Here is a 22,533-nt window from a genome sequence, read left to right as displayed (position 1 = left end):
GGCTCTTGAATATTTATGAGAAAATATATATCAGTTATAAATCCAGATCTGAGAAGTCAAGCAGCAGCAGTCTTATTGTGTCACAAAGAGATCGAGTCATTCTTTAACATTTTGACGTGTCTGTCATAAGTAAGCATATATCCTTAATGAAATGTTGGAGAGCATTGTTTACATCAACAGCTGTTAGCCTACAATTGATTGTTAAACAATAAAACCATCATCTTGTACATTTGAGCTGGATGTGTCAGTTGATATGTGGCAGGTGTTCAACGGCGCATCAATGCAGGTCTGCTAAAGTTACGCTAAATAGTTCAGCACTTAATAAGCATAAGAAAATACAAAGGTTACAGAGACCTTTTAAAATAACACAACCCATTTAGCTGGAAATTGCCCTTTAAAGGACCGGCACATTTATCTCAGTCAAACCAAAGAGAATAGTACAAGTTAACTGTCTAGAGACGACTAGAAAGAAGAAGCTCACAAGGACAGAAGCAGTGATTGCCCTTGATTTACGTGTGCTTTCAGCTCCTCGCATTCAAGGGCGAGAAGCAGCGGTCAATTCCAGCAAAAGTTGAAACAGGAAAAGCACTGATAACAATGAGTATAAAATGTAGCAAATTTTGGAAATAATTATCATATAAAATGAGCTCATCACAATTTTTTAACTTTAACTCGAATTAAATGTATTAATTCCTTGCTCCGTAGAAAACATCAGGTAACTGGACTCGCTTCGCAACAGCACAAAACCATCAAAAAAACATCCACATGATTCTAGAAATCAACAGGTTATTGCTTGATGAATGGCACTGCCATGCAGTACTGACCACTGAGGCTACATAATGCTATCAATGGGTAAACTCTCATCAGATCTTTTATAAAATGGACATTTCATATTTTATTATTCATTGAAGTTTGTTTTATTGATTCTATGAATCAATAATACCCATCCTCAAAAAACACAAGTAGCCATCAGAGCAACATTATCATGTACGGCAAAAACATGTCTATATTCAAGTTCTACAAATGATAAATAAACTTGCATCAATCCAGACGCTGTTTATAATTTGGCACGTTAGATATCAAAAATGCATGCATGGATATTTTTCAAGGTAACAGACATGCAAAACTTAAATGGCTGTCTATCTTCTCTTGAACTACTGACCCGAGTGTTGTTCAAAGGTTTTTCTCTGCTCAGCTCCTGTAGTCGTGGAAGACAGCAGTATGAAATTGTTATAGAGGCGCATGACCGACTGCAACCACATTACCTGGTAGATTAATAGTGCATCAAATGTAAATCGTATTAGGAGAAATAAATTCTCTGTTAACCTGGCATGCCACTGGAAAATAGCCAAATTTCTCTCTTCAAATAAATTAACACTGTAGACTTATTAAGACAGGTGGTTTAACTGTGTATAAAGCAATTCATATTGTTTGTATGCAGAGCCTTTACCAATACACAAAGAACAGGAGCATTTTAGTTATCTCATTGCTGGTTACGTCGATGTTTGGAAATGGGTTATGGATCTGAATATAAATCTTTCTCGTGTCTCTCTGGACAGAAACGCCATAAACTCTAGATCTCATCTGAAACACAGAGCTAAAAAAGGTATAATTTAATCTTCAATAACAAAATAACATTTCAGTTCTGTTAAAATATACATGGAAAACTGTCGATATATTAGGAAACTAACTACTTTTGTACAAAAAGTACAGCATTGTTATTATTATTAAGAATAATCATAGCATGATATCCACAAAGTACAAACTTAAGAGCAAGGATGATATGGAATAAAAAAAAATATTTCTTTTATACAAAGGGACATCTTTCTGTTTAGAAAGACTCGGGATGACAAGAAATAAAGAAAAACAAATGCACATTCTCAGAAATAAAAAGAAACTGATGCACTTCTTAACAATATTGCACATCTAGCTAGACTGGAACTATGGGTGTTAGTTGCTTTAAGTCAGCGATAAAATATTATTTAACAGACACTAGTGGGTCACATGACAAAACACAATTAATACCAATTGTTTTGGATCCAGTTGAAAGAACCTTTTCAAATGTTTTCTACTTCACAAATTCCTACCGACTAAACACAATTATATTCCTCTAACGTATGACACCCTAAAATAAAGCCACCAAATACATAAAAATCAAAGGTAGCCATTTTTTTTTATTCAATAACATTGCTTCCAATCTTTCCCCAAGTCTCACTTCTGAAATAACTTGCACATTCTAACATGACATATAACCCTCTGCACATCTGATCATCACTGTTGTAAATTATAGCAGCCTTTAAAAACAAAAGTTAGATGACTGATGGACGTGAAGTATGCATAATCTCTCAGAAAAGCATTGGTTTTCCACATTTCTTATCGTGCCAACCTGCCACACTTTGCCAACAAGCCTTACTCTACACATTCCTGCAGACTTTAATAACCAATACAAATAAATATAAATGAAGGCAACGTTCTCTTGTTGCGAGAAAATATGTCATTCCCATTTAAGGAACAATATAATTCAATTGGATTTCACGTATTTTTCTTTTTTCTCTTTTTTTGTAAAAATAAAATACCTTAAATGACCTGAAATTCAAAAAAAGAAAGTCTTTGTAAAAAAAAATTGAAAAACAAACGGACAAAAAGGAGTAAAGATGCAAAAGGACACTGGGGTAGAATAAACTGAATGTGGACGAGGACGGGAGCTGTTGCGGACTGCTGTTCCACCGCACATCAGCAGACGTATCATGAATAAAGCTGGATTCATGGGACAGGTCGATGCCCTCCATCTCTCTCCACGTGTTTATCGTCATCTCGACCCCAACAAGGGAGGCTTTACGAGCGTTAGCCCCTCACTTTCACTTGTTAATGAGCAGCCCGCCCACCCAGCGGAGCTTGCAGGCAAACCACCGTCTGAGGGGACAAAAGTATTCGTAATGGAACTGCTCAAACTCGGGGGTCTGGCGGATATCACGTAAAAATGCAATATCAAGGTCGGACTCTGTGAGGATGATGAGGAGGAGGAGCAAGACAAAGAGGAGTCCAATGGTCACAAGGAGCAGACGGAGTACACTTAAGACAAACTTATTCACCTGTTCCGCCTCGCTCAGCGCGACTTCCTCGCCTGAGCTCCTGGCTGGGCCTGTCGCCCTACTGTCCACGCTGAACTCGCCCGCTGTGGGCGTTCCCGCCTCCGACTCCTTTTCCTCTTCTATGCTGCAGGGGGCGCCGTTGATCTGACGCGAGACAGGCAGATCCAGGCTCTGCTCCGCCACTGGTGTGGGCAGCACGCTATCGGAGGGACTGTAGCTCTCATCTGAGATGATTGCTGTGCGGTCGCCAGGATCCATCGCCTGGCTGCGGGAACGCGGCATGAAGGAGTCGCCGTGAGACACGGAGCGCACAGGGGTGGAGTGGGCACTATCCCGCAATGATTCCAAACCTTGAGAATGGAAAGAGAAAATTAAATGTGTAATAATGAATAATAATGCCAATATCTAGTATTATATAGAAAAGTATTATAAAAGCGTCATACAGGTGACAGACCCAGCCGGTGACCCACTCAAACACTGAATCACTGAAGCTGTGATGTCATAGCCTCAGTACACAGCACACCTGAGTGTTAATGTGAAAAGACATTTCCCAGCTTGTTTGCTCTGATAAATACTGTACTTTGTTACAGCAAGCCCCCACATGTCTCCTCACCAAAGCGACGGAACGGCAAAGAGCCGACTTGCCGAGGTGTTGAAACAATTAGCATGCTATAAATTATATGGACGATAGGCCTCACTGCTCGATATTTATGGGCTGTACACGTGAAGGTGACGTACTGGGTGTTTTATTCCTGTGGGAAACTATTATGCTGCACAAAAGAGTAATTCATAAGAAATCTTAAGATATACATTTATATTTAAAGCGATATTAAATAACCAAGGATGTGGATGTTTGATCTCAAGATACTAACTTAAATGGGATCTCAGGTTGAAATAAAACTAGGGCTGTCGAATCGTTTAATCGTGAACAAAATGGCCAGAAAACGGCTACAAACGTCGCTGGCTGCCGCCTGCTCTTTTAGGAATTACCCTCTCAAGTTTGGTATCTATGTAAAGTCTTGAATTTCTGCTTTCAGGTTCATCTACTCTCCACTATGTCATAAGGGCCGTAAGCCAAAAGAGCATGTTAAAACAAATATGTTCATTCTTAGCAACGGCCTACATCGCCTCTGATAAACAACTTTTTTCTCAACATAAAATTTTTTTGCACCCTCAGATTCCAGATTTTCAAATGTTTTCCTATTTTTACAAACCATACATCAACGGAAAGCTTATTCATTCAGTTTTCAGGTGATGAATAAATCTCAAATTGATCAAATGTACCCTTATGAATGGTCTTGAGGTCCAGGATTACAAATATGTGTTATTTATATTTATACATAATATAAATTATATTCAATTAAACATTTATACAGTATATTTATGTCAACATTCATTATATATACACATGCATGTGTGTCCATTTATATATAATATATAAATATACATATATGGTATACAAACAGAAACATTAACTTGGAATCAAGACAGCACTACACAAGAGAATTTTAGATCAGCAGCTACATTACATTACACATAGACAAACTCTGATTCTATAGGATCCGTGCTGTTGTATTTATTTTAAAGCATATTAGCCATAGTCTTAACGTTTGAACAGGATTGACCACAGTAAGCAGCAACTAAGTGAAGGATGCAAATCAAATCTGAGTACTTCTGCACACACTTCCCTTTAGGATCCCAAAGTCAGCTCGGCAGATGAGCTTTTTCTGTGCGCTAGATTCTTGAGCGTGTCATTGAAGATATGTTACTTCTGTATTCTGTAGTGAAGGGATTAGGATTTCATCTCTTCAATATGTGACATTTCACCGTTCAACCGAATGCTTTTCATTCACACTCAAAGCAAACTTCTTAAGATTAAGATAGATACATGAAAGGCCTTCTGCATAGAAGCTCAAAACTCATCATTTAAAGAATTTAATTTAAAGAAACTTGAGACCATTTCTCTTTACCAAACTCATTTCATTGACATCTGATGGTCTTTCGAGTGAGAAGGAGGCTATTAGAAACATCAGAACTGATGTTAGTATGAACTTCAAACATTACATTACACACATATGAATGTAGTTTTACATTCTAATAATTTCACATTTAATCTCCAAATTAATGTAGAAACAACATAAAATTCATTCATTTTATGAATGAAAGCCAACATTCTCATATTAGTACTGCAACTGTTGTCTCCAGTATTTGTATTCTTTTACTTAATTTTAACATGATTTATCGCCGTTCAACATTAAAGTACAGTATAATTCGAGAGCTATCATGTCTTGACAGGTAGGAAATATATAGAAATTGAATTAAGTTCTCAAACACTTTACAGTCTTTAATGCTGAATTAGATTAAATACACAATTAAAGCTACAAAACACATTGATTTCCTCTTTTGGTTTGTTCTTTGATTAACATAAGTGACAGGAGTCACAGCAGCAGGTTTAAGAATCCGGCCCCTTTAAGAGCTGCCGCTCTATGCAGATCTGACGCCCTCTCCCGTTTCCCCAACTCTTTGCATCCATTTAGGATCTCTTTAACACATTGAAATCTGTGTTTATGAATTGTTTTTAATCGCTTAAATGGTTTAAAGACCTTTACATGAATGAGGCTGTGATTATATAGTGTAACGCTATACAAAGGATGGCAAAATGAACGGATGCTGCGTTCATTACGTTAAATATTTTTAGTGACCGCTTTTTTTCTTCCCTACTGTATAAAGCTCCTGTATGTTTTTCATTTGTAAACAGAGGAGTGATGGACACCCAGATCTTTAGAAATCAGTTTTATTTGATCAGTGCATATGATAAGAAAAGATCGGGGAGTAATCAAACTTCTGTGCCTCTTTAATATACAGACAGATCTTAACCTGGAGGTTCATGTTCCAACCGTTCCAAACACAATTTATTAACATGTATTGAATTGTATACATGTTAGTAATAGAAGCTACTTGTTTTAATGCACAAATAATGTAAATCACTACACTGAGGTCATTCCAATAAATGAATACACAGCTTAAGCATTGACTTTAAATCAACCAACCGTGACTCGATTGAATTCAATATCTTAACTCTCTTAATAAAATTAATTCCCGGAACATATTTACAGTAAAACCTAATAAACCAATGGCAAGCTTTTACTGCTCACTAAAAAAATGAAATCATGTCCAAGTCAACCTATTACAAGCCCCCACACGAAAGCTTATGCCACTATTCATATTTTTACCAACAAGTATGACATCATTGCTACTTGAGCTCAATCGAGCACATAGAGTATTACATGCCACCCCTCGTACATCAAACACACACATTAGACTTTACCTAAAGGTGTGCTGGCCCTGCCACACGGTGTGGAGCTCAAAGGCAACGGTGATGCCCGCAGCTGATCTTGCTGCCCGGTGAGGGACGGGTAAAGGGGCAGCACGCCAAGGGCCTTACCCAGCATACGAGGCCCCAAACTCAACACCCGAACTTTCACATCCCGATAACAGTGGTTGATCATCCGCAGGTGAACGTTCACCCGCGTGCTGATGCGGATCAGGCACTTCACCATGGTCGTATCCGACAAGCAACTGTCTGGTGTAACTCTTCAGAGAACGTATCAACAATGCCAGTCCACTTTACCCTGTTTCCACCATGAGCTGCTGAGAAAAGGCTTGTCTGTGCTGGCAAAGGTAGCTGAAAGCACACAGCAGAATAGGAAGCAAAAACAGCGACTAACTCTTCCTCGGCCTGGCTGGCGTGGCCTCGCACCTCCCCCTCCCTCGACCAGTGACTTAAATGGAGAGAGAAATGCCTTTACTATTTTCAGAGTAGGGTATTAATACTCCTTCAAGAAACACAGTCAGCACAAGTAGGATAGTTGAGTTTAATGTGGGAGGAGAAGACTGGAGATAATCTTGAGTTTACTGTTACAACTTGACTTTCTTTTTTAACAGAACACAAAGGATAGAATTCAGATCATTTGGATTTGCGTCAAAGTGAACAAAACACAAAGCTGTATGGACTGACTTGTAGATTTGGCTTTTATGCAACTTTTATGGCACGTTGGTGTCTCTTTTAGGTGAGTCTTATTCATTTAAATTGTATGAAAAACACCGACCGGTCTTTAGAACTTCCCCCTTTGAGGTTCAATTGATGAAAGAGGATCAACAGAAATGATGAGAGAAATGTGTGTACAGTCTCCTTAACAGTGAGCATCGCTCTGTTACGATGCTAGTTCAACAGCCAAGCTCAGCGGATGAGAAATCAAGTAAAAGAGGCGTGCAGAGGGACCCCAGTTACCGATGGGTGGGCACAGGGTGGCTCAGCTGGTGCCAGGAGGCAGTATATAGTACTGACTGTACCCGGCTGGCACGGAAATAGAGAGTTATGACTGACAGGGACACCTGCACCCCTATTGCCATAACCGAGGACCTCAAATTACTGCCTGCGCTTAGGGTGTACAGTATGTGTGTGTACAAAACAATGAATACGTCAGCAAAGTTACGGCTTAGAAAAGCTGTTGATAACTTTTTATGTTTTGAGATGGTTTTGTAATAAACATCGGCCACTTTTATGATTCTATATTTTAGTATTGAGTTAATATTTGGGATGTCACGAGGAAGCGTTCAGTGCTTTACTTTGACATTTTATTATGGTTTTGGAAGTTACAGTATTTCATTGGTCTTAGTGTACAGAGCTGACCTCTGGTTAATGGCTTGAACTGGACTCTCACCTTCCATGATGGATATATGCACGGCTCTCCGGCGGGTGCGCGGTACACTGGTCAGCCGCGGCCCGTGAGTGATGGATGGACAGCTTCTGCTGGGCACCAGGCCAGCCCTGTGAACACATACATATATACACTTACTGTATTATAACAACATCATGAGTGTTCACGTTACGGTACATCTCGTATCTGCAGGCATCAGGTAGACATTCAAAACAAAGACTCATGGTTATAGGCAATAATACAATAGTGTCTGCTCATGCCTACCTGTGTATTTCTGGAGGTTCCCGTTTAATTTTTGCACTCTGCTCCATTACCTCTTTGGCAACTCTTCCACTAAAATTAAACAAAAACAAATTGTGGATTTATAATCTATAAAACAAATAGAAAACCAGAACAAAGTTTGCCATACAGTTTGCAATACCATACCAAAATAAGCAAGTTCATTTTATTAAATATACTTGAAGTGCTAGTTCACCCAAAAATAACAATTCTGTCATCATTTATTCACAATTAATTCTGTAGTTTAAAACCTGTACATGACTATTGTATGAGGAACACAAAAATAGATATTTTGAGAAATGTGTTTCGTGTCCATACAATGGAAGTCAAAGGGGACTAATGTTGCTTGTTACCAACATTCTTTAAAATATCTTATTTTGTGTTCTGCAGAAGACAGAATGTCATACAGGTTTGAAGCCACATGAGAGAAAGCATATTAATATTAAAGTACTAGTATTACGCTTGTAGTACTTTTATAAATTTAGTTTATAAAAATTGTGTAAATATTTACTGAAAGTATATATGTAATTTTCTTTTAGGTGAACTTAATTCATTCTATTTATATGTTATTTTAGCATTTTATATTACTATGTTCCTCAAAGACATTTACGTATGGGTATTTTAAGTATTTTTCAAAAAAAAGCACACACAAATAGACTTAAAGTATACTTTCTTAGTTTTTAGATTGAAGGAAGTATTCTAACAGCACTTCATTTTTGTAAGGGATAATAATAGTAAAAGGTTTCGGGTAAAAAATGTCCCCACCCTACACGGTGGTGGTCCCTCTGTGGCCAGACACACGCTAAAAAAACCTCGGTGATAAACCGTGGTCCCTGCAACAATGACTGAGTCCATGAAGCTGAAGAATTCGATTAACCTTATTGAGTTCTGTCTCTTAACTCGATCGCTGTCTCTGGGTCTGTGACTGAATCACTTCCCAACTAAAGCTCTCCTCCAATCCGTCTCACTCGCACCAGAGTGAGGAAATAACAGTTATTAATTTCCTAATTGTGGGTTAAAGTCCTGTGAGCCCACTTTAATAATTGATCGTGCTGTTTGTTTAATTCCCCCAATGGCTCCATTCATCTGCTACAATTGCCATTATTAAGTAATGCTTTTGTCTAAAAGGTGGCCTGTCTGCAGCAGATTTTGGTGCACTGGCTCTGAAGCAGTCCCCTCAATATGACCGTGAGGAAAGTAGGTAATTTTTGGGGCAGGGGGTCCGTCCCGCTGTGAGAGGACCCTGAGGCTGTGAACCTGTGCTACGGCTATCTGTCCAAACTTACCTGTAGCGGAAACGACTGCCCTTGAAGAACAGATTGCTGCTGGACACCGTACGGACCTGGCTCGACTTTTCCAATCTAAGAGAAGCAGTGAGGAATAGTAAATTAAGAAAAAACACAGAATGTGCACAGGCATACAGTAGACATACAGATGTCTGGAGGTTGTTTGTACATTTTTCGATTTTAATGCCCACTCAGGTTAGAATAAAACAGTAAGTGTATAGTACAAAATTGGCAAAACACTAAACCTTTAAGGCATTTATTGGACATCATTATTTGGTAAAAGCAAACTACAGAATATCAGGGAATATGTTTTTTAAATATACAAAAAAAGCAAAGAAAGCCTACAGGAAATAATGCAAAAAATGAAAAGAATTGTATCAGTTGCTTATATATGTTGATCATCTTGTGCAGTGATATTTTAGAGCAATTCTCATGTGCCTTGACTCACTATTCACTATTCCTAATCCGTATGCCGGTTCACATAACACATCTGCGTTCAAACATGAAAACTATTAAGGTTCTTTTGTAAATTATGCTGTTGATACTGTATGTTTATGAGTCTTTGAGCATGACTGTAAAATAATATGTATTTCATTTTTAAAGAATTTCATTTACTGTACTACTTTCGTTCACTGCATTCACTGTAATGTTATTTTCCCATACCGTACACTACCGGTCAAAAAGGCTTAGAACATTTAAGGCCATTACACATTGAGACTGAAATTTGAGTCTGTCATAAATACTGGGTTTGATTTTCTGCATGTGCAAAGATCTTTACTCATTTACTTTTTCCATAATTAAGAATAATACCAAATTCCTCAAAATTATAAAATAAAACGATGGGAAGTATATTGGAATTATTATCAAACCTTTATATTTTAGCACATTTAGTGTAATAACATTTTGCCTAGAATTTGCAGAAATGCAGAAAAACTTTTTGCGGTCTCACTCTAAGATGCTTTTTAGACAATATTAAAGGGATAGTTAAAATTCTGTCATGATTAACTCATCCTCAAGTTGTTCCCAACCCGTATCAATTTCTTCGTTCTGCAGAACACAAAGAAAGATATTTGGATGAAAGTTAGCGCCTCAGAATTCTGTGGCACTCTTGACTACCATACAAGAAAAAACATATTGCATTTGTTGTTCTATTAAACACACAAAATACAAAAAAATATATTTTAAACAATTTTTGACTACCCCAGAAATCTCAGTTGCTTACATTCTTCTAAATATATTTTTTGTGTTCAACAGAACAACAAAATGTTTACAGGTTTGGTACAAATTGAGGGTGAGTAATTCATGACAGAACTTTCATTTTGGGGGGACTATCGCTTCAAAGGAGTTTCCATCTATTCAGAGCTCTTATTGGTTGTTCTTTCTTCATTATTTAGTCAATGCCATCCATTTAAAAAAAACTGTTACTAAATAAGATGTTAATTACATTTGTGTATGAAAACAATTTCATACATTTAAGCATAGACCTTCAGATCAAACGTGTTTTAAGATAATGAATAACACTTCACTGAAGTGTCGAAAAACATTTGACCGGTTATATTGAATGTCAACATTGATGATGCATAAACTTAGTTGTTCATACTGCCTTCCCATAATGACGTACATGTAGTAATGCTTAACTATTGTTTCTAAAGCTTGTATTCTGTTCTTTTTTGTGCCCTCCTCATGTCTAAAACCACAAGCAGACCTCGAGCGGTTTATCTCAGACGGTCTCTGGGGATCATTTTATTCAGGCTTTTCATCATCAGGTGTGGAATGTCCTTTCCCAAACACAGCCTTTATGTGAAACATAAAACCCACTTTTCAATTATCATCTTCCTTCACCTGCCACAAATTCCACTTTCTGGAGGCGTTTAACTACAGCTCCATACTTCCCTCCCACAGGGGAATGAAATCAGACTCGAAATACAATGTAGATTCGGTCTTAAAGGCGCTGCCAAATCAGTGATTACACCATCCTCCTCACATCAATTCAGCTTTCCCACACTGTACTGAGGTTTCCAAAGACGTCACCTCGATCAGCCAAAATCATTCATCACAAAAGACAAAACTTACACTGGCTGTGCAGTGAACCTGGCTCTCCTTTCAGAATGCACGCCTGCACTGGGCGGCAGGTTTCTTTAAACACCCCATCGAGCGGGCAAGGACGCACCCAACCGGTCGTGACCAAAAACAGGCTTGACATCCCCCTGGAGTGTTCAGCCTCACTTATGTCATTGTTCAAGCAGTAAAGGTCATCGGTGACACACGGGTTCTCCATCAGATGACCCTCCATGAGGTCGAAACAGTATCTAGACCAAGGCCCAGCCACGGGGCAGTTGCACATGCACTAGGTGTCTAGGCTACATTTGCAAATGTGTTGTGTTATTAGTTACACAGCTATAAAAACAAGCCATCAGTCTTAAATATCGCGCCCTGGGAAAAGGAAATGGCACAGTGATTCAAATTTGGAAGAGCCATAAGGGGGACAAATTGTGCAGTTGACATTTCAGAAGCATCTTAGTTGTCCAAGCAAAAAATATGCTTGTAAAGTCAGGATGTCCTAATGCGAAGCAAAGGCAGAGTGTATAAATACTCACTTATAAAAGGCTTGATTTTCAACGCCGCATTTCCAAAGATGCTTGCAGGCCTCTGGGGTTGGCGCGAAGTATGTCAAAATGATCTTTCTATCCTGTGCAAAGAAATTCATAACAGGAGTCATTAAAAGCGCCCTTGGCCATTAAAGGGTTTTAAAAGACTTGAAGTTAGATACATCGTGTCACATTGCGGGTCTGTTATATTAAGCTCACCTCTTTTTGATTTGCATATATATGGAATGTCTTGGCCTCAAACTTCAGTTTGGTCACCTCATTCCTGTTCAAGCATTCACATAACAACACAGATTTCTCAAAAACAACCCATTTGTCATATTTTGTCAATTGACAACCCAGTGACTAAAGTGTGGACAGCCCAATTGTTCTATATTTTAAGCTGTAGACAGTCCTCACAGACGTGTTGTGTCCAGATGACTCTAAACATGTCCTCTGGATGGAGAGCTGCTGAAGGATAATTGGATACCTGTCTGCTCTAACAGGGGCATATGGTCCAGCCTTTTTGGCCGGGAACATATAATATAATATAATAAAAACAGCCGTGACTTGTATTCTCAGAGTCGTCTCTAGGCATGGTTGAATCATTATTTTGAGCTTCCCGAAGTATGCCTGCATACACGTCTGTGTCTACTCCACCCCTAAGACGTCAACAGAAGTTCAGTAGGGGAAAGAAGCGAGTATTAGTCGCTCACCATTTCAAGAAATGGACTCTCTTGTTTCCCTGAAGCACGACAAAGCCAAAGGGTGTAAACGCAAGAAAAGCCGGGTTCCCAGACACATCCTGTGAAAAACAATGATGAAGACACCATGTCATACACGATTATGTATTGATCACATGGTGATCACATCATATTGTAAAATTTTGTTTTCTGGGGGTGTTGACAGTTATGAAAATAGTCATTTGAATGAGAAACTTTGCAGTGTCTATATCGGAGCAGTGAATGGGTTGGATTGAGTTGTCTAACCTTGCATGGATGGGGATCCACACCGTACGTTTCAAGCATTTGCGCTTTCTGAAGGAACTTCAATTCAGATGACTCCGGAATCTGACCTCTGCAAAACAATGATGGAATGATTACAGATAATAAAATAGCACATCAAGACAGTCAAATAACAAAGACCTTATACAATCATTTTTAAAATGGATATTTATAAGCATTTTTCACCAACACATCCCTAAATAACATTGTGAATGGATTGAATATGCATTCTTAGTGGTTCTGTACTAAACCTGTATCGAGTCAAGTATTAACCTTATTAAAGAAACAATATGCCCAGAAAATGAATGTGCATGTTAAATGTAATAAAACATAATTTATTTGTAACTTTTTTTTTTTTACATTTGGATTGCTAGCGGTCACGTTTCAAGTATCATCACACCAGGAATCCTTCCACACATTCATGTTTTATTCAATGCTAACCATTCAACATTCAGAACCTTAATGTAACAAGACTGCCTGTCTTGTATTTCAGACAAAAATCGGAGAAGAAAAGCACAGAGAGAAAGTGATGACTCTCAGATTACAGGATTATTTTACCGGATCATTCTGAAAGATCTAAATTGGCAACCTCTCTCTGCATTCCATGGATATTTTCCATAACAACCTGATGGAAATGATCTTTTCATACAAAGACAAACCACCAGATGGCGGCAGCTGTCATTCTCTGGTTTTGTAGATTATCAAGGATGGTAGATCCTGATGTGATCAAAACTTCCAATGTGTACATGTAACCTAACAGATATTTCACTTAATCCATCACTAACCCCGTTTGTAAGGGCACTTAGAGAGATAACTGGACACGCTTCTGTATGGATGGAGGGCGAATACCTGGCTCACCGCTGACATTGTGCCTTTGTGCCATAGTTAAGGGCAGGGAGCCAAGATTTACAGTAATGACCTCACTAAAGAAACAATCTACATGGGTGTGTCAATGTGATAAGTGTGTGTGTGTGTGTGTTGTGCAGAGAAAAACGTCATGAACAATAAAAGAAAATAATAATAAAAAAAGAATAGTTTAGATTAAAACGGATTCAATAAGAAGTTAGAACTCCCACATCACATGTCAGCAGTGAACCACAGAAATGTGTAAAGAGATATTGAAAAAGAAAAAATGAATGAGACAGAGATAAGGGAATTCTTAACACTACATCCATCATTCCCGAGACACACATAAAGAAAGGGGGGTCCACATACATTAACTCAGTCTTGTGAATCTCAGCAATTCTTCTTTCCAGCTTCTCTGAGTGCTTTGGGAAGAAATGGAACTTGGAGCTGTAACCTTCTGGGTGCTTTCCTGGGTCGTAGTCTCCAATCTCGGCTACAAAGAAGTCACAAAAATGTATCATCATGCAACAGCTAATAGTCTTCAATCTCAGCAGCACAGCAGACCTAAATATCAATCTTTGAAGTGTTTTTGGTCACTCTTACATTTGACCTCTATGAATACATAGATTCTTACAGGAAAGTCATGAAGTTTTGCTGTAAATTTACATTTAAGGTAAGTGTGAGTTAAACTAATAAAAGTGGTTTTTATTTAGTCATTTGATTCTTTTTTTGCCCTTGTGTAGCACTGTGCACTCGATGGATGGAACCGAGCATCTTTAATTCAACAGCCTCCTCCAAAACATGCCCCGGATCAACCTGTCTTGCCTCCATTTTCACTTCTCGTTTGACTGAACTTCAAACATCTTTGCAACTCCTAAATAAAAGCAAATGCCAGGAAAATCCCTGGACGCTGCCTTGTGGGAAACACAATAACTACTCGTGTTTATTCAAGTTTTTCAAAAGGAAATAAATGTTTTATTGGAATTCAGAGCAGTGAAAATGTATGTAAAGATATACGAGGTAGCGATACAATACATACAATTGTACTGGAAATATTTGTGTTCAAAATCAAATGAACCTCGACAGAGATTATGCACAGAAGTGTGTGAAGATCCAGAATCCACCTGGCCTCTTTTCTTACCTTGTAAAATGTACGCCGCCAACATGGCTGCATCCGATGTTTTACAGAGGAGACGACCATGGTACAGATCTCTCTTGATCTGCAGGAAGACAAGATACCTGCGACCAGGATATGGGGTGAGAGCATGAAGCGAACAAAAAAAGAGAGAAAAACGAATTTCTTTCATTATCCGCCACCAAAGAATTAGTTAATAGTGATTTAATTTCCCATCCTTTCTGAGTAATACAAATTTGATATGACTGACATATTGACATAATCATGAATTTTTCAATGGGTCCACACGAAAGATCCACACCATATGCACTCTCAAATTTTGGTTATTAATAAATCAGTCTGGTCCCTGAGCAACGTGTCACATCTGGTGGTTGGTTCCTCTCACCTTCAGCGCAACAGATCTCTCAGGAGTAAAGAGCGACATGCTTGTCTTTAACTTCTCAAAGTAGGCCAGCCCAGAAAGAGCTAATAGCTTTTCACTTAAGAGGCCATAAGAGCTAAAAACGCAATTATGTTCCATGAATTCTCAGGGTGACAGCACCGAAATGGCAAGTTTTATAGCCACAAGTCAATTTCTGCCCTACATATCGGTTTCTATCTATATCTCTAAACTGACTTGTACAGAACCACGTCATATGTCAAATAAAATCTGATTTCGGTGAGGGGCCGACCAAATGTAGGAGCTAAACAAACATTCTGTGAATCGAAAAGTATACAAAATACAAATAATATACACATTATATGTGATGTTAAATAGTTTAGGAAGAAAAATGTAAAATTGCTTTTAGAAGAAACGTTTTTGCTACGGTCGGTGATTTTAAAGTGTCAAGTTGTAGATTTACCCAATTTTATCTTTTTATTTTATATAAAAAGACACTGTCACTGACAGTGAACACACTATGTATTATTTTTTCTAACAATTCCTCTACTTACCACCTACCTATGAATCCCTTATTAGTCTCCTGTGCACATTCTCTCCACTACCTGCCCCTCTCTACTCATTTCTTTTCCTCAACACCCCGCACTCGATTCATTCTTCTTCAGCCTCTTCTCCTATTCTACCTTTCCCTATAATCTCATATCTTTTCCTTTCCTCTTCTGCTGTATAATCTTATATATTTTCCTCTCTGCTTCTTCTCATAATCCTTTTTCTCTTCTCTCCTCTCGCTGTTATTTATTACTTTGTTCCCCGGGAGCGTTTCATTTCTCAGTAAAGTAAACACTCCATTACTCCACAGTGGCTCGTGCATCTTGTTCAAACACCGCACACACATGTACACAACGTCATTAAAGTGGCTCCTCATCAGGATATCAGAAGCTGACTGTATCAGAAGAGCATTTACCATCTGTTTTCAGATCTGAGTTTCTAGGTGACCCCATTGCGGCGTGCATGAGGGGATGAAAGAGGCAGAAAAGCACCATATTGCCAGACTAGAGTTTGCTAGCTAGAGGTTAATCGTGCATCCTTTAAAATAATCTGTTAGCAGTCACTGACCGAATATCTTTCCATAACACAGCAGCACAGAGAAAAAAACACTTTCAGTCTTACTGCAAGAGAACAGGGGTGAGTGAATGAGGCACTTGCATATATTTAAAGTGTTTTAAGATCATTTCTATTTTGGTGAGTAATCTTGAGAAGTTACTTAGCAGGACCGCATGTAACATCTAAGCGCAGGAAAATCAGACAAACACTACTTTAAGTAGGCTACTGCATACTTGTGTTAGAGCACTCAGTTGGTTTAATTATGAAGACACAGTCAAGTCGATGTTTTACCGCCTTCGAGAAAACGTTTTTTTTTCTCGGTCAGTGCATTCTGAGACTTTACAATAATGATGAACTATGGTTTATTTATGTCATATCTCGCCAACTGTATGCAAATGTAAGCAGTGCAGTTTCTCAAAGCTCAAGCAGCAAATGTTTCTCAAGGTTTCTCAAGTGCTGCTTGTTGATATTTTCTTTAGAACATTTTAAAAGCAGAGATATAAATCAAGTTTCAAATAAAAATGATCTGTTCCATCTAACACTGTATGACATATTTTAAATAGGCTGACACAGTGAAACAAATCTTTTGTTTCTTTTTTAAATGTAACATTTAGCTGAATACGAAAAACTATTTTTTGTACAGTTGACGGTACTCAAAATAAAAAAAAACATTTCACACATTTATACATTTCGGTATTATTACTCGTACGCAGAAATTATAAATTATAAGGTACTGACAACACTGAGCTCAAAACAACACTTTAACATAAAAGTTACTAAAAATGAGTTGTCCAAAACTTCAGAAGTGTACATTTGATCTTTTTTGCCTTTTATGAATAAGACTGGCCACACGAACCCAGTTCCATACATAGTGACCCATCATCGCTTCACCCCACCATCCCTGTGATACAGAAATTTCACAAAATCTCTGACAGTGACAGAGATTTTTTGTTTATGTGCAATATAACAATAAATATATCATAATTAATGACACAAGCTCAAAATTGACTTGAGCTAAATATACACTAAAACATTGATGGTATGAAAATAAATATAACCACAATAATAAGCACCACATAATTGTACAAGAACTATAAAAATTAAAATTTGTTACACTGTGTAATCTTTATGCTTTGCTTTTGTGACCACAGATGTCAAGCCTAAATGGCAAATGGTCATATGTCTGTTTTAGACCTTGCCACTTGTGGTTACCATGATCTGTCATTTGGAAGAGTTCTGTAAAGGCGTGTGAATAACGTGTGAAAGACGAGGTATGATTAGACATGATTTGGAATGACATGTGGGTGAGGAAATAATGACAGAATTGACATTTTTATATGAAATGTTTCTCTATACAAGCCAAAAACTGAGCCAGCACTGCTTTATCAAAATGTACCTAAAGTGCTGAATGCAAAATGCAGAATTTCTTCATGGCTCATACTGTACCTGGTGATCTCCTCTTTAAGAGCAGCAGGGTCTGGTGGATAAAACTTCACCCGTAGACACAATGTGAATGGAGGTTGTGCTGTGACGAGTTAATGAAGAAGTAACATGTCAGATAAACAGTAGCTCGACTGATTTAACTTCTTCATATGTACACTGCCATTCAAAAGTTTAGGATCATTAATTCATTCCTTTCAATTGTTTTATCTAGATTGTAGATCTAAATGTGATCAAAAAATTATGTGATGATGAGAATTATGCTGTCAAATGTAAAGCATTTTTTTTGAAAATAGCCACAATTTGCCTTGAATTTTCTCAACCTGTTTCTTCAGCTCTCAGCCTAAGATGCTTTTCAAACATGATCTCTATTGTCTTCCTATTTACTCCAAATCATCCATTTTAAAAATGTTAAATAAATAAAATTTTTATTTTCTAAAGAAAGAAGTTATTGTTTTCACACTTACATTACAAAATTAAATTCACATGTAAGCAAACGCCTTCAGATCAAATGATGTTTAACAATTCAAAATACATTTCAGTCAAGTGATCCTTAACTTTTGAGCGATAGTGTAGATGTATTATTTTATTACAGTTCTCATTGGTGAGCTTAAATATGGCAACCAGCACACTACAAATAGCATTTGAGTGATACTTACATTTCATCTGCTTAGCAATTGATTTGGTGACCTCCAGCCAGTGCTAAAACAAGAAAGGGGAGAGTTTTAGAGCTAAGACCGCACATCACGCAAGGATATTCATATTGACCAAGCACATGTAGCTATACACACTTATGTATTTTTAATCTAACACGTAATTAAACAGAAGCAGGTGGCCGGTGTGGGCAGATACAGAGACTTCAATATCAGTGTGAGATGGGGGAAGGGTGGATATATTAATCATTTCATCTCTTTTCTCTGGAGCTGAACATTAGCATCTTCAGCAGCACAGTGAGATTCTATACCCGCTATTGTGTGCAGTCACAGATATAATCGTTGGATTTGTGAAAGAACCATTCAGGCTTTAGGGACAGAAAGGTGACGTCTAGGAATAGCATCCAACTCTTTAACTGGATTTGGTTTCAGATTGTGTTGAGCTGAAATCTTTTTGCCAATATTTCTCCTTCCTTACAATCGTATTCCGGGGAGTCGGCTAATCTGTGGCATGTTTTGCCAACTAAGAACAATCTGAAGGGAATTGTGGGCACTCAGTTTATGCTTGTTTGTCCCAGTGTGTCGTCGACAGCAGACTCGCATCTTTAGATGCCCTCATTATTATTTATGCCATTCAATGCGAGAGGCTCCCAAAGGGGGTCAGTGCAAGACAGACATGAAAAAACTCAAGAGAATGTGTGTGTGAAAGTCTATGTTCTGTCAATATAGCATTTAACTGGCACAGATCTACAATTCAAGAGAAAACTGTATTTTTTCTGTACAGAGATAAAAATAAAATATTTCTTTATAATTGTGGTAATCATTGACAATATAGTAAATGCATTAGCTAACATGAACTAACAATGAGCTATATAGTTGTTCAGCATTTATACATCTTTGTTCATTTTAATACATTTATTCATGTTAGTTCATGGTGCATTGACTAACGTTAACAGTTACAACATATAATTATACAAATATATTTATAAATGCTGTATTGTTCATTGTTAGCTAATGCTCACATGAAACCAATTGTAAACAAATACAACCTTATTGTAAGTTGATACCAAAATTGTTAACTATTGTTTGCTTAAAAAAACATAATTAAATAATAAAAGTACAATTAATAAATGTATATTTTGAGTAAACAATTTCTTCAAATAAACCCACTGACCTATTTTTTAGGCTATACAATAAGGTATCCCACTAGACAAAATAGGGTACCGTTTGTGAATTTGCAATGTTTAACCATACTGATGATTTCCTCATCTATGATTTTGTCATAGTATAGTGCCATTGTAACAATTTCCATGGTACTGGCTCCCTGGTTCTCTGAAAATCACAGGCAAGGGCAAACATCTCTGGCCTTACATAATTTACTCATGATTTATGATTTCCAGAGCTGTCTATCCAGAAGGTTTATGCCATCACTCATGGCCTCTGTCTCTCTCTGGGATTACTTAAGAATGACCCCTGCATTCAGTCTGCCCACTGAGAATTTAACACAAATACAACCCACATACAACACATGTGAATTCTGAACTTACTTTGAGAAATGAGAGCCACTTTGAGTATCCTATCAGATGTGAGATCTTTCTCATAAAAAAGGAGATGAATGAATTGGTGCTCTTGATCACCAATGACCTTGGACTGACGTCAGGCACATGATGGGACACTCACCCGTTGCTTATCTGGATCCACATATCTAATGCCAAAATAGTCCTTCTCCAGCAGGTTTAGATGATGGCAAATGAGATCGAACAAATACTGGCCTTTGGCATCTCTCTGAAAGACAAACAGAATCATACATATTCAATATAGCAGATTTTTATTTGAGATTCACACAAATCACAACTATGAAGAGGAACATGACATTACACGAATACCTCAATGTGTAAGATCAAGAATCACAGAAGCATCTACTGGAGTATGTACTTCATGGTTAATTTAACCAAGATTTACAGGATGGGTCTAAGCCGCAGTTACAACCACACTAACCCAAACTGTTCCTCTGCAGGTTAATACAGTTCTCTGTTATAGGACAAAATGACTCGGGAGAAGAAATGAGATTCTTTAAACCTGCACATCAGTTTTTCTCTCTCAGCCCACCTCTGGTATCACATTCATTTGCATTTATAATTCATTTTCCCTCAAAAGAAAAAAACTACAATACCACAATTCTTCTCTCTATCTCACATTTTAATAAAAACTACAGTTCTTTACACGTTGTGTACTAAAGCTTGACAAAGGACAGTTTTCACAATGAATCGAACAGAAAGGTGGACTTTTTCTCACGTTGTACCGTATCCTTTCCACCAATAAGGAGGCGTATTAAACATCTGGATCATGAAACCATTTTTAAATGTCTTTTAAATGAGGTCAGACAGCTAACACATGCGGCCAAATGAAGCGTTTCAGGCCATTAGATGGAACATAAAAAGGAAGCCATAAAGGTCAAACACAAAAACCAACATTCAGTCCAACCTGCTTTAAAAGCACATCTGATTCATGAATATGGTTACAGTGGAGGCGTTTCTGAGATATCAGCCATTTGAACTTACTAATGCTGTTTCCATCAAAGGAAAGCACAAAGAGAAAAGCAGAGGACGCATGCTGGTTTGTTTACCCTCGCAAACATTTTTTAGGTTTTAGAAATGGGCAGCAGACATAGGAAGAGTCATTCATTGCCTAAATGGATTGACGATATGGCTGTGTGCACTGTCAGAAACTTAAATCCGTAAGAGTGTCTATCTCTCTTTCACACATACACAGGTATGAAAAACACTCTAGGAGACCGATACTATATTCTGCACTCACAAAAATAGGAAAAAACACTCTTCAACTTCTCTGCATAACAATTAGGAAATCTTTTAGTTTCCAAACTTCTATCCTTCTAATTTGGGTTGGCGAGCAGATGGAGGGCAGTGGACCGTGAGCGCATGAGTTTGGCTGATGCCAAACAGAACATTCTGTGGGCGTTTAGAGTCGGCTTGATAGCTGTATTGTATGAGATGAAGTCTGTCAAAGGGGCCGAAACAGAAGAAATAGCAGGTCTTCTTTTAAAAATCATTTATTTATTGACTGAGGGAAATTAGTCAGTGTTGGGCGTTGCAATAGATCACAAACAGAACAGATCGCCAGTGCTGAACCTTGTCTAGAAAAAACATTCTAGGCATCGTACATTACAAACGTCCTTACTATATATCAGCCTATGGTCAGTGCATCTCTGGTACCGGTGCTGCTAGGATGCCCTGAAATGCTCTGGCATTAAAACAGCCCCCAGTCAGACACAACACTATGTGGTCAAGACGTGACAAAAGAGACCGGGGTTGAGATTTGTGGCAAAATGTGGGCAGAAATATTCCCATAGCTCAGGCGGAGTTACTTGTCAGTAGTCAGACGAATGCCCATGGCATTATGGGAGAGCACTAACCCCTGTCACTTCCAAACATGTTCCAAACTGAAGCTCCCTAATCCATTATGGCATGCTTGCTTACTGGAGCAAGGCTAAAACAGGCAAACGCGCAAAACACGCACACCACCCTCTTCACTCAAAACCTGTCACACACACACTTGTTTTGAAGCGAATGAGCAAAGCAATGCCAACTATGAGTAATAGTCACTTGTGATTATGAGATTATTTATGTTCTCACATTCACCTATAGCACTTCTAGAATAAGGCACCAAAGCCAAATGAAGACGCTTTAAATAACCCCCCTTCCTTTAATCTAACAGGGCACATCTTTATACAGAGTGGAGAGAGCGGTACACATCCATTCATCATTTTACTGAGATCGCTGGACTCATTGTTTACGAGGGTGAACCGCCACTTAACCAGAGATTACAGAGAACCGATATCATTTATCTTGGATAATGAGAAAACCGTATTGCACGGTGAACAGGAGTTTATATTATGCAGCAAGTATCTGCCTGGCAACAGTTGTTTCATATATGGATACATTTGAAAGGAACTATAATTGAACTGTTAATATATAACTGAATTGTATGT

At 38.0% G+C, this 22,533-nt stretch overlaps 1 protein-coding gene across 4 annotated transcripts in view; it reads right to left on the bottom strand.

Annotated features, from left to right (window-relative positions):
- Positions 1 to 1,592: 1,592 nt before the first annotated feature.
- The window catches only part of frmd5a (FERM domain containing 5a), a 67,737-nt gene continuing 46,796 nt past the window's right edge, over positions 1,593 to 22,533 (bottom strand). The window contains exons 2-15 of one of the 4 annotated variants that reach the window (XM_079466390.1): positions 20,205 to 20,309; positions 18,531 to 18,573; positions 17,878 to 17,956; positions 14,955 to 15,052; positions 14,183 to 14,306; positions 12,953 to 13,040; positions 12,680 to 12,768; positions 12,186 to 12,249; positions 11,976 to 12,067; positions 9,379 to 9,453; positions 8,078 to 8,146; positions 7,817 to 7,923; positions 3,093 to 3,442; positions 1,593 to 2,913 (exon numbers count right to left, since the gene is read on the bottom strand). In XM_079466390.1, coding sequence (XP_079322516.1) covers positions 2,866 to 2,913; positions 3,093 to 3,442; positions 7,817 to 7,923; positions 8,078 to 8,146; positions 9,379 to 9,453; positions 11,976 to 12,067; positions 12,186 to 12,249; positions 12,680 to 12,768; positions 12,953 to 13,040; positions 14,183 to 14,306; positions 14,955 to 15,052; positions 17,878 to 17,956; positions 18,531 to 18,573; positions 20,205 to 20,309 — 1,431 coding nt within the window. In that variant the 3' untranslated portion in view covers positions 1,593 to 2,865. Of the gene's footprint in view, positions 3,443 to 7,816; positions 7,924 to 8,077; positions 8,147 to 9,378; positions 9,454 to 11,975; positions 12,068 to 12,185; positions 12,250 to 12,679; positions 12,769 to 12,952; positions 13,041 to 14,182; positions 14,307 to 14,954; positions 15,053 to 17,877; positions 17,957 to 18,530; positions 18,574 to 20,071; positions 20,310 to 22,533 lie in introns of all 4 variants that reach the window. The other 3 variants (XM_079466391.1, XM_079466389.1, XM_079466388.1) reach the window with 3 other exon arrangements.

This window comes from Barbatula barbatula, assembly GCF_947034865.1.
Source record: "Barbatula barbatula genome assembly, chromosome: 10".
Classification (NCBI taxonomy): Eukaryota; Metazoa; Chordata; class Actinopteri; order Cypriniformes; family Nemacheilidae; genus Barbatula; species Barbatula barbatula.
This window is presented reverse-complemented; position numbering and strand designations above follow the sequence as displayed.